The sequence below is a fragment of the Sinohyriopsis cumingii genome, chromosome 9, assembly GCF_028554795.1.
Source record: "Sinohyriopsis cumingii isolate HCF-2022 chromosome 9, ASM2855479v2, whole genome shotgun sequence".
NCBI lineage: Eukaryota > Metazoa > Mollusca > Bivalvia > Unionida > Unionidae > Sinohyriopsis > Sinohyriopsis cumingii.
The window spans coordinates 70025137-70039029 of record NC_142969.1 but is presented as its reverse complement, the minus strand read 5'-3'; the positions used below and the strand labels follow the sequence as shown (position 1 = coordinate 70039029).

The following is a 13893-nucleotide window of genomic DNA, read 5'->3' as shown; positions in this document are numbered from 1 at the left end:
ATATACATATTTAATTATCACAATAGTCTCTCATGGTTTGTATAGTCTAACTGCACTGCTGATTAGCAATTAAAGCAGCACTTTAAATTCACCGAAAATACACGTCTGTATAAATGAACACACGAACATTAGATCCACGATAATACATTGCAACATAATTAATTAACAACACGTAATCAATGCACGATTGCACTGTTTTGTATTTAAACCGTCAGCGATCTTTGTTTGGCATAACTAGAAGGGATATACACAAATGTGCACAATATTAAATAGGTTCAAGTTGGAGATGGTAAATGTACATTAATAGCATAATAGAACTTAGCATATATACTAACAGATTACTCACAAGTCCCATAATCCTGAATCTATCAGTACGGCTACCTTGACATGATATTCGTTTTTATTTTGCCTGCGAGATTTACCTGTGGATAGAACTCGTAATGGTTTAGCATGTACATGATATTTAGCAACATACATTTTTTATCGTGATTATATTTTAATGTAGGTTATATGTAAAGTTCATTTTTCAAAATGTTCCATAATACATCTTAAAATCCTCAATAGTAATATATATATATATACCACATGTAATTTCTAAGATCATTAAATGTATATATGACGATAAACGGAATATATCTTTCGTTTTTGAGTTATGTAACAATTTGTTGTTGATTTCTCTAGCCATTTTTATATATGATAGTATTGACCTATATATCTAGCTATAGATGTGGTGTTCTCGTTGCCCACTATGATGGCTCTAACCTGTTGTTTGACTGCCATGTAATACTGGTAATAGTATCGTATTGTCTGAGGGATGAAAATAATTATCTGTATCGTGTCCATCAAAACGTCTGAGAACAGCCATCAGATTGTCTGCTACCTTCTCTTCGTTCACGTGTGGTGCATCTGAAGGATATATATTATCTACTAACTAAAAAGTGCATGAGTTAAATTCAGTTTTTATCTGCTGCTTCATGTGATTGTTCGCTACTTTAATGGGACAACAAACTCAGTGTTCTAATCTTAAATCAAGGGAAAACATTAATGAAATGAAGCTGATTAAATGATATAAATCAATTGTCCCTTTATTGAAACAATAGCGGAGAAAATACGTAGAAGAGAAAAAGAGTATGTTTGTGTGTTTGTTTCAGCAAACCTTCCCATTCTGCTAACATGTCTCTTTGGTTAATTGATAGGTCCTTTAAAACATAAAGCTTGCCAATATTTCCCGGAACTTCCAACAGGTGTCGTGATTTGACATCAATCCCTGCTGGTCGAAGATCGTACGCTCGGTCTCCTATTCGTATATTTCCATTCTAGAAAATGTTTATGTTTGCATATAATTATAAAATTTCAATCAAGTTGTGTTTTCGTTTGAGGTCTGACTCGTATTCGTGCATGTCTGCTGTAGAATATGTTTGTTGTATATAATTCTTTTATATCCTGATTCATGATATTTGCTTACACGGATTAGTGCTACCGTACGAAAAGTATGATAAATTAAAACGGATATAAAATACATTACATATATAAAGCTGGTCTATCATTTTGTTATATCTACTCCACATGCAAGTTTATAAGATAAAGTGTTATTCTTTACCACACCTTACTATATATGTAGGTATGTCAAGTATTCGACTGAATATAACACAGACAAGAAAATGCTTCATATATATGGATTCGCATGAGACAAAAGTATATCAAAGAGTGAATACAATCATACCCGCAGAAACGACTGAAATGAGGACTGAAAAATACTTGTGTCATATTTGCACAAATATACGCTAATAATCACTGACTAAGTAAGTACGAATAGCTGAGTCAATGTATAATGATATATATATATATATATATATATATATATATATATATATATATATATATATATATATATATATATAACCGAACAAATACCAAAAGTTGTTCTAGATGTAAACATATTTCAAACATGTGTACACATAGTTGACCCATAAAGTGTGCCTATTGCAACTACCAGAATTGTTAGGATGCAGAAAGAAAAAGTAGGTACACCGTGATAAAGACGAAATAGAAAATAATATATACAATCACAAACAGACATGCCTAGAAAGTATTAATGATAGTCATATTAACATTAGCAATCGCGTACAGTCTAGCTCGGTTTTGATCAAGAGTATGCTACTAACAATGATAGTCACGACTTAATATTAAATAACGTAAAAGCGTCACTAACCCGCAATTGATAATGAAGTAAATGCTGATGCTTAATATGAAGGGCATATGCATAAGTACCCTCCATGCCATGAGAATAACATAACATCAACTTATTCGTTGGAGTGAAAGGATATATTTGACGTAGTGAGGAAACACTATTAGATCATAACGGTATTTATACGGTTTTGACAATGTATTCCCTATGCCGTGCTATCGAATGAAACTTTTGCCACACAACAAGGGTGTACTATTATCATTATGATATATAAAGTCAGAGACATTTTTTTAAATTGCTTGCAAATTTTCTAATACCTTGTCGATAGGTCGTTGCATACCTAAATATACTTGAACCAGAATGTAATTATTTAACGAAGTCTAGCTGGCCTTCAGCCCATATTTATATTTCATACTAAGTTTAGTGTGTGTGCATAAAGGGCAAGTCCATGCTTCTTCGGACAACCTACCAAAATAATTTAAAGTTGTTAGATCCACAATAATAAAAGAATTGTTCTTTCCACGGAAACCATATAATCTCTCGTGGAGGACAACCCAAGAAGCTGGACTATGAACTATCAGGTGGATTCCAAAATGACCGACCGGCTGCCGCATCTTACATAATTGCACATCTGGACATCATCAAAGTGTTTTGCTGGGTCAACGTTCACTGCCCGGAACACGTAGCTAAACATGTTGTGCTGTTTGAGGACGCGTATCATTTTGTTTGGTTCAAGTACGTATTGTCAATGATGAATCGGTATTCTACTGATTTAAATACACTGGATGATTGTCATGCGTGATAAATTACAACTTAATAGATGTATACGAATAACTCACACACAAGTGGTGTTACAATGTTTTCAGAATATTTAACCTCACAGACAATATTAAATGACATGCCAGGGATGAATCTTTCCAGAGAGTTTTACTGATCACCTGCCCCAAATCACTAGCTAAGTGGACTTTATTTATAGGAAATATATGTCTAATTCCAGCCGCTAGTTCTGCATAATATATGTACATTTTAATATATAAATATACTTACGATCATTCTGACACACTGTTTATTTGTTACTTTGACACATCTGACAGTCATGAATGCCCAATTTCCCTTGTCCTGGTAATACGCCAAATCCTGTTTAAATATATACGCGTACATATACGTTTGAAAGTCCTATAGAGGGTACGCAAGTATTTAAAAACGTATATGGTGTAATACTTATATAAGTAGATAAACATCTACTTTGAACTATAGCTAATGTATACGTAATCGGTCGGCAAACATTATTTGCGGCGATTAGTTATGTGGAAGATTAGCTAATTGGTTAATTGAATGATGGAATAGGTAAACAGAGATAGACAAGCTGATATTATGCTTGAGGTTCCTTAATGATACAGCGGTGATCACATGTTTAAAGGTAATATTATGAAAAGAAAACTATCGACTGCATACATTGATCTATCTTCATTCAGAATTACACAAGCTTTGAGAGCGACAGTAATATGAGAGCAAGATTTTTTGCGAAGATCAGCGAGACAAGAACATCAGGAGAGGAAACCGCAACCTAGTTAATTCATATCAGCTACGTAATATTTGATTGTCGATATTTCCTCAACCCAAGCAAAGACACACAAATATAACAAATAAGACGAAGAAATATATATGGTTGCTCTTGCAAGGATAACATTGTATTCAACCGACAATACATCTTGTAGAAGATATGTTTTAGGGTGGTAATTGAAAAAGGTCAAGTTGCTTAAAATGCTAAACGGGTAAAATTATTCGAATGCATGACTTCTTATATATTCAATATTTATATTGCTCCTTCAAAATATTAAAACTTAGAACATAAACAAGTGAAACTAATAAATAGCCTGATAAAGTAGTATTGATAACTTGGCAATGTTTGTTTATTCCAGCCAGCTTAATATATTACCGCAATTAGAGTATAACAACTGCAGCCAGCAATGCAATAGGTTCCTGTGAATCTCTTATATATCTTAGAGGTTCCGGGGATTGCAATCAGGCATAAATGTGTAGCTGAAACTCTGACCTGGGTAACGTAATTGTTCCATAACTAGGCCTCATATAATTTGACCTACTCGGCAATTTATATAGAATGATACCAATCTATGATAATAAACTAGGTAACGTAAAGAAGGTTAATCAGCAGGATTTGTAAAACTTCATAAATATTTCTATTATCAAAGTTATAAAGTGAAAATGTAAGAGGAACGTACCGTAATATGATTTATTGAGTTTAATAAGAAACGTCAGTGGTCGGTTGATTAATTATGTTTCTGGTCTTTTCATAATCGTTGATTTTAGTCTTCTTAAGATACATGCATTCCAACTCCTTTTAAGCATTACGCAACTTATAATGATATAATCACTGTGAGGTTGGTAACGGTCCGAAAGATGACTATATATATATGCTATTTTACTCTCATTATATACTCACTAGTCAGATCGTTCTTAATGAAGGTGGATATTTATATTTATGCCTAAATATCGGTCGTCCGTTCTTGAATGGACATTTTTCATCATGAAGACAATTTAAAATGTTATATAATAGCAAAGGATTAGCATCTTGTTTTTGTCTAAGCTTTGCATACTAATTTACTTATATCACATCAACATTATTCATTCACACATTGACATCCGCCGAGGGATAAATAGTATTAATGTGTGCAATTTATAATTATTTGTTCCATGTAATTGTTCACTAGAATCACAACGTGCGGTATAATACTTTTTTGACAAATTCATTTTTGTGCAATTATTTTGAATCCATTCAAGGACATTTTTAATAATATCACTTAAAAATACCTGAAACGATTGTTGGCATTTTCAATTAAGCACTAGTTGCAACTCAACACAGTCAATTCGGGAGTTTAAAAAAGCAACTCTGGAATTCATTTGGAAGTCTATACATTTTAAAATGTGATAGAATGTTTTTTGACTATTTTTGAAGTAATTTCAATACTGTAGATTCTATTTATACATGTTCACTTTGTACTTTCAGGATTTATTTTGTAATTGAATGATACAAAACGTGAACCATATATTTAATACACCGCCTTCCTCAACCCCCATCCTACAAAAGCAATAGCCATAGTTTTATTTTTGTTGCTTTTGTCTCTTGTCTTGTGGATTTATACATTTCGCATGTTTTCATATGGTATACACAATATAACAAAACTCATGTGGCTGTGAAGTAGCCATATTGAAGCATACGATACCATTGTTCGCACTTCCTGTTCATGAGTCCAATCGAAAATAGCTGCCAAAAATGTTCATTGAAAACAACTAAATCCATTACATATTTGTTTTTGTAGCAACGGATTTAATCAAGCGTAATATCTTCTTGAGATGGCATTGTCTGATACAGATTTTGCAGAAGGTGTTTAACTATAGCTTTAATATGACCATCAATGAACAAATTGCTCACAAAACAAACTAAAAACATCAATCGAGTAAAGATATGAAACAAGGAGAGAAGGTAAAAGTAAATATGCTGAATTGAAAGACTCAATTTGACTTCGGAACGACAATTTGATTGCTAAATGGCCAGAGGTCACCAGCGGTTAGGTCGCGTTGGCTCTAATAGGGAAAGATAGGAACCAGCTTTGCTCTGCTAATTGATAACACCGTAAAGCTGAGAGGCTTTGGCTTTCCACCAGACTCACTATTCCTAAGCCGATAAGAAAAATCTCACAAATATAGTCCATGCAGCGAAATCAGCCCCCGACAGTACTAAGATTATGGAAAGTTTCAGCTGCAAAGAGCTCGTCGAGATTACTAACAAGCTAATGTCAAGGAACAAATGTAGACCACTTCCAACTACCTTCGCTCCAGTCTACCTTCCGGACCTGTTTGCAAATTTCTTCTGTGACAATGTACAAACCATGAGAGATAAGCTTGACATCACAAGTTCAATTGACTAGACGTCACCATACAGTTGGGATACAGCATTTCAGCGGCAACCATTAGCAGCATTTGATCCTGTCTCAATGGATTACGAACGTACAATGCTGATGCAGAGTGCAGCAATGTCATGTAAACTTGTTCCTATTCCAACATCACTGCTGTGCTTAGATTCATTATTGCCTTCACTAACTGATGTTATTAAGATCTCTTTCTCATCAAGGGAATTCCCATCATTTTTCAAACCTGCCATTGTAAAGCCTCTACTAAAGAAGCCAATACTTGATCATAACGATTCCAAGAACTACGGCACAGTTTCTAATCTCTTCTAATCTCCAATTAATATTAAAAAAAATCTTGAAAAGGTTTTTCTATCCAATCTTGTATCTCATCTTAATTCAAACATCGTTTTAGCAATTTACAATCTGCATATCGCCCTTTCCAAAGTACTGAAATAACTCTGCCAAAAGTACTTAATGACATTATCTCTGATTTGGATAACGGAAGGATTAAAGTCCTCACCCTCCTTGATTTGTTTGCAGCATTTGACGCAATAGACCAAGATATATTACTTCACCGTCTCCAGCATTTATTTGGCATTCATGATATAAGTTTAATGTGGTTCAAGTCATACTTGGTCAACAGGACACAAATCGTGTCTGCAAATGGAATGCACTCCAGCCCAGGCGGCATATCTTCAACATCAGCTCCATTCGCAAAAATCTTTCAGTTGATGCCACTAATACACTTATGTGTTCATTAGTACTTTCAAGACTGGACTATTTTAACTCAGTTCTGTCTGGTTCATCTCAATATTTACTCCCGAAACTAAAAATGTTCAAAACACAGCTGTTCGGGTCATACTTAGAGTAACACATTTCACTGACGGATTCCAGTCCAACATACCTATCTGACATCACCCATGTGTACACACATGATACCTACGTTCCTCTTCTCACAATCGTATACTCATTATTCCTACTATGTAAACGAAGACCCAGCAACGTGGAATTAATTGCCCACCGAACATAAACACAAATACACAGATATCCCATTCAAGACTGCTCTTAAAACTCACTTATTTCGACTGCAAGAACAAACTTAAAGACCTAATAATGTTCCCTATCTTAAATATTTTCAGCATGTTTTTTCTTATTTTCTAATTACATGGTGTGTGTTTGTTGTAATCATATCATTATATACGTTCTTTTATGTTATAGGTGTTTTCTAATGATGTAAAGCGTTTAGAGCATCTAAATATTTGGCGCTATACAATGTCATTGTTATTAATATTAATATTATTATTATTATTATTATTATTATTATTTAGGACTTCATTAAGACTTATCACAAGATGTTGCATTGTTTTGTTTTCACCAAAACCTAAAAGTGATGTTACCAAATACTGCAGAGTGCCTCACACATGTCAAATGTCATCAGTATACACGTACGATTAGTCTGTTACATATTCCTGCATCTGACAAACCATTAGCAGAATAATGGCATATTGTGTAAATTGAATTCCTAAGACCAAGCCGGACAAAACATACTCGTTGACCATTTTACGTGTTCATAAGATATTTAGAGGTAACGCAATTGACCAATATTAAAACTACAACCGTCGTAAAAACGTTCATAAATTATTTTACACGTTGTGGACTTCCTAAAACAACCTAATCTTGTGAAGAGTCATATTTTATGTCTGCGTCTTCTAAACGACTATCAAGATATGTTTATAATATGTCAAATCCAATAGTTTAAATCCTCTGCCTATCGCGGTTTACGTTCAGGGTTTTCGAAATATATCGAACTTTGAACGGTATTATTCGGCTATATTTTTCAAATAAATCGAATCAGTGTGTAGAGGATTTTCGTGTACCAGGAAATCATTTAGCGAAACAGCTTTTAAGTCGTTATAAATGATGATATCTGGCTGAGAACTATTCAGGTTATTTAAATACAACACAGTCTGATTTCAAATATACAGTTTCAAAAGTAGTATAGTAACTAATCTTCACACTTCAAAACAAAAATGAAACAAATGCAAAACATGTATATGTAAAGGAGTGTTCTTCCTTTTGATAGTGTTCTGGCGGTCTAGTCGATATCTCCTCGGGTTATATGCTCCTTAAACAGTTGAAAGGAACATAAATTACATCCATTACATAGTCAACCAATTTAATTGGACCTGCCCCACTCTGTGAACATGCAATCTGACTGTAGCGACTTTGATTTAAACAACGTCAGATCTCAGTACTATTACAGAACTAGAAAATGAACATCGATACTCTAATAATTGCACACTACAACAACGTATCGTCAGGAATTTTAAGGTTGTTTCTACTTTTGTAAGTAAGACATTGAAAACATACCTCCTTTTTGCCACCGCTTCGATGGCATAAGGGCTTAAAGCTTTACCCCCGGGCCACCGTATGTTCCAGATTCATATAAAAAAGAACACCAGCCTATCCTGGTACTAGGCATTAAAAGGTTAGTTTTAGGACTAGTCGGCCTAGTGTCAGGGATAATCTGACTGAGTGGGACAAGATTCCCCAACGCTAAACTTCATTAAACACTGCCATAATGAAGTAGTTGTCGAAACGAAATGAATAGCTGTGTTAAGTCTGAGTAAAAAATATAAAAAAACACACACATACCTCCTTTTCCAGTTTTTCCGATTTCACCAGAAGTGATTGACCATCATTCAACTTTCGTGCAAAATAAAAGTCAGCATTGGGATTAATGTAATGGTTTCTCCTCAAATTTAGTGTCCGAGTTTCTGAACCCATAATGAGATGAAATGTCAGCTCGTTAGGTAAGTCAGTATCGCTGAGTGTACGTTTGTGCGCCTGAGATATTGTAGTCACATCCTTTAGCAAGACAGTTTGCCAGGTTGTGGTTGCTGATAAAAGGGAGAAGAAAAAAAAAGAGTTTTCTACAATAGTTTGTGAAGGTACCAATAACACCAAAATAGAACAAGTTTAATAAACTGAATTTTTCCTTTTAAAATAAATTTTATGCTCTTCCTTTCTCACTTTGATTTTAACGCTGTGCTACACTAGTTTTCGATTGTCCCATAATTTCGGTATGCGACCAGCGCTTACCAACGCTTGAGTTATCCATCGTTTATGAGAATTATTGGTATCGAGGTAAAAGTGATATTAGTACATTAATTAAGAATTGTTTTTCTAACAATCCGTCCCATTAGTCTCAGAGTGTTGGAGTTATAAAGTACTGTATGTATGGTGGATACTGATGAGTCATATACATTCAATGACTGATAGTGTCCAAGACTCTTGTAGAATACAAATAACTGTACGAGGTGCTTACAATAGAGACTTTGCTGTTAGAAATTCGTTTTTAGTCATTTATATAATGGACCTCAGTTTTTGTACCCGTAATGTTAACAACACAGTGTGTTGAAACCAATTTGGTAGGACAAGGACACACGGATGGGCACGATATTGACATAATATCACCTGCCGTAATGATGGTGAATGAACACGAAACTAAACCTTGAGGCAAACAAACCTACCCTACCATTTGTTTTCAAAAAGTAAATATAATGATACAGAAAGCAATAATGAAGTTACCAAGATGCACGTCAGAATAAGTAAGTTTATCCAGATGTGTCGTGTCTCTGTAAATGGAAATATCAAGTAAACAAATGTAGAATGTGTTTCACTATCGCTGTATAATGATTCATTCTTGTATGACAAGTCGGATGTAAGTCAAGTTAATTTCAACTTCAAAGTTCTAATAGCCTTCATTTAGACATGATTGGATTGCACAAAACTTATAGAAGCTACCTTTTATATAAACAGCTGACATTAATCACCACTACAACTGCTTACATCAGAAATTGCAGGGTTTCATATGATGACTCCTCCGTTAAGTACGGATAGCTTTAAGTTTAACAAAAATCCATGAACATACATTTTAACGGAAAGACTTAAATAATTAGAATCGATTCATATACAAGTATGACGCAAGTCACTATAATATACAAACTAGTGCCGTCAAGCGTGATCAAGCGTGTAGGACTATTTAGCTAAGCCAGTAACATATTTGTGTGTTTATCGAGATCGTCGACTCCACGAATGTGTAAGACTGCACCGGTGCTAAGTACCGCTACTCATATAGGGTAATATATTGTAATGAAGTTAAAAACAATACGATGCCTTGGTTTGAAAGGTTATACATCATAGAAGACGCGCAATTTGTCTAACATTATCGAAAAATGGATGAAAGTTTTACTTTGAACTTTTGTCCTCAGGGTAACTATGAACATTATTAAACTGATGCAATCATCATCAATTAACCAAGGCTAAAACATCCCTGACAGGACTATATATATATATATATATATATATATATATATATATATATATATATATATATATATATATATATATCGGATTCTTCTTGTTTCTTTTGCAACATATGATCTTTCATTCAACCTCATTAGCGCTTAAAAGTCCAAGTTAATGCATAAAGGCTTGGTGTAAAATGTTCATGACGAAAAGTGCACAGCGTTCTTTAAAAGACCGCGAAACAAATACATGTAATGGCAGATAGCATAATGACACAAATCGGAAAATGAAAATAAGGCATCAATAAGTCGTCTTCCGAAATAAAACAAACGATGAAAAGTAAAGGAAATCTAAACTCTCAACAGCTTTCATTTCATAAGATTATAATAGCATATATGCATTATGGTTTCACATATTTCCCTATCATACGTTGAGGTGAATATTTTTAATTGTACCTACCTGACAGAATACAAGCCAGAAAAGACACGGTAGCCATGTAGAAACCTGTATTTACTGCCATGTCTAGTTGGCGTAAATGACAATACTGATTTGAATATCCACTAAAATGACTCTTATTTATACAATTTGCTGTGGGCAATGTCTGAAAGGAAGAACTGACACGTTTCAGCTTTCCTATTCAATTTATTCATAAAGTAAGCAGCAACGTGGCAAACATTGCAGAGTTGTCTAGTGCACTTTCGTTTACGTAATAAAACGTCTGTGAACATAGAAGAACACTTTATTCAAGTTCATGTGTCCCATATTACATAGGTTATAACAGGAAAGCGACAATAAATGTAATGTATTAAAATTTCTCAAATACTTTTTTAAACTTAGACATTTGAGAGATATGGATAATTATATTTTGCAATCATGGTGAAACGAAGATTCGTTCCATCTAATCATATACGCATTGATATGTATGTATGTATGTATGTATGTATGTATGTATGTATGTATGTATGCATGCATGCATGTATGTATGTAGGTATGTATTTAGGGATGTATGGATGTATGTATGTATGCATGCATGCATGTATGCATGTATGTCTGTACGAATCTATGTATGTATGCATGCAGGTATGTATGTATGTAGCTATGTATGTATGCATGCATGCATGTATGTATGCATGCATGTATGTATGTATGTATGTATGTATGTATGTATGTATGTATGTAGCTATGTATGTATGTATGTATGCATGTATGTATGTATGTATGTATGTATGTATGTATGTATGTATGTATGTATGCATGTATGTATGTATGCATGCATGCATGTATATATGTATCTATAGGTATGTATAACTGGCTGGCTGGCTGCTTGGGTGGACAGATGGCTCGACGGACGTATGTATGTTTGAATGGATGTATTGTTAAATATATTGTTGTATATATATATATATATATATATATATATATATATATATATATGCATACTATTATGCATGGATGGATGGATCAATGGATCAATATATGGATGGATGTATGGATTGATGAAATGCTTCAGGGACGAATGATTGTATTGACACAAGTACGAACGATGTTTCATATATGACACTCGTTATGGATATGGGTCATACAAAAATAATTATTTATCCAATTTTATATGACGAATGAGGGCAATGTGATGGAGATTGGGAACATTGTTCAGTGTTTGCCAAATACGGTGCATGTACGTCTGTATGCATGCATGTAAGTCTGAAATGAAGCGGTAGTCCATTAGCTTAATATATGTGATTTCTTATTTTAAAGTTGAAAATGCTTTGGGACAATTTCGAGGCATTGAGAGTTGATCCTTATACAATGAATGAATAAGTAAATGCACTTAGTTTTCAGTCCAGCGTTACATCATTTGTTTTTGTCGTCTCTACTTTCCAATTTATGTATACAGCGATTCATAATAAATCCCAGGTTGTTTTGTCAATGCTTGTTAAGTATCAAGTTAAACATGTTTGTGTCAGGTGTACAAATATTAGTACACATATATATATTAGCGTTTTCAACAGCAATCAACGTTTTGGACATATATAATACCTATTACTGACCACATTTTATGCTAGATGGCGGTGGACTCTTTAGCAATTCATCACAATCTTTCCATTATTGTATGTATGTATGTACGTATGTATGTACGTATGTATGCATGTGTGTATGAATGTACGTATGTATGAATGTGATATTTTCTGTTGAGGGCTACTTATAACTATGCCATACTGTTTCAATCAACCACTAATCTTTAACAGTCTCTCTTGCACATTAAATTACTATAACAAACATAAAAACCTAGCAATTTAAATAAATCATCTCAAACTAAGTTACAATAAATGGCTCAACAAATTAATACCCATCGACATGGCATATATTGCATGAGAAAGCTTGGTAAGTCAGGAAAACAATATAGCAGGTCTATATCTTCGCCAAGGCACAAATCCCCACCAAACATAAACCTAGGACTACTTGCTTTCAGCTCAAAACCAAACCACAAGGAGCTATACGCGAAATAGCTCATGTATTTCGACACAACTACATAAAGTAATAATCAAATACAAACACTAGCTGTTAGACTCCGTCTAAGCTCCATATCCCCAGTAACCTTTTCGGACTCAAACTAACTCTCGAAACGGAATAACTGGATGAAACCCTCCCTATGTTAGAGTTAGAAATACAATCCCCTATCACAGGCAACAGGGAAATCCATGATAAACAAGAAAAAAAAAAAAAACAATTAACACAATCACCGATTAAAATCCTGATTTCCGTACCCACTGGCCCAACAAACAACCTAGATATAACAACCTGTGGAAATAAATCTACGGCTCATGAAACAAATAATAAAGAAAAAACAAACAACTGAAACCATAGAAGCGCCACCTAACACCCCACTCCCTCAAATACAATCCAGTAAAAACAAGCACCAGCAAGTACCACAACAATAAATTCCCAGGACACCCTGGGTTAATAACCGAAAGTCAGATCGTAACTAGCACTAGTGAGGAAATTGTAACAAACAGTTAGTCGTACACCAAATAAGGAAACCGCTGTTCATAACGGAAATCCAACCAATTGGAAATCAAATTAACCCTTGAGAAGGAAATCTTCTAAAGAACCTAACCGATCAACCCAAGCAACAGTAGAAACAGGTAAAGCAATTCAACCAAATAAACAAGACAACCCAAATACCCAAAATAAAACCAGTCAAACTAGTTTCCCATTCCCTTCAATAGAACACAATGTATGTATAAGTACCATTTCATCAACTTAAGCATCAACAGCTTAACAGGTGCCCTTCAAAGTGTACATGAGGGCCAATTTACGATATTTCTGCCTAACACAAATTACATAATCGTGTAGTACAGCACCAGAAAACCAAGTAAAATCAAGTAGCCAAATTATTAGAACAGGAGGCAATCAAAAATATCAAACAAACGGAAAGACACCACAAAATATAAAAAATCAATA

The 13893-nt window shown here is 34.1% G+C and overlaps 1 protein-coding gene across 1 annotated transcript; it reads right to left on the bottom strand.

Moving 5' to 3' along the window:
• Positions 1-342: 342 nt before the first annotated feature.
• LOC149791994 (uncharacterized) lies at positions 343-8897 on the bottom strand. Its single transcript, XM_089969513.1, has 5 exons — positions 8776-8897; positions 3236-3325; positions 1157-1316; positions 763-906; positions 343-422 (listed from the first exon to the last, which is right to left on the bottom strand). The coding sequence occupies exons 2-5, from the start codon at positions 3284-3286 to the stop codon at positions 343-345; spliced, it is 435 nt and encodes a 144-aa protein (XP_089825639.1). The 5' UTR covers positions 3287-3325; positions 8776-8897.
• Positions 8898-13893: the final 4996 nt, after the last annotated feature.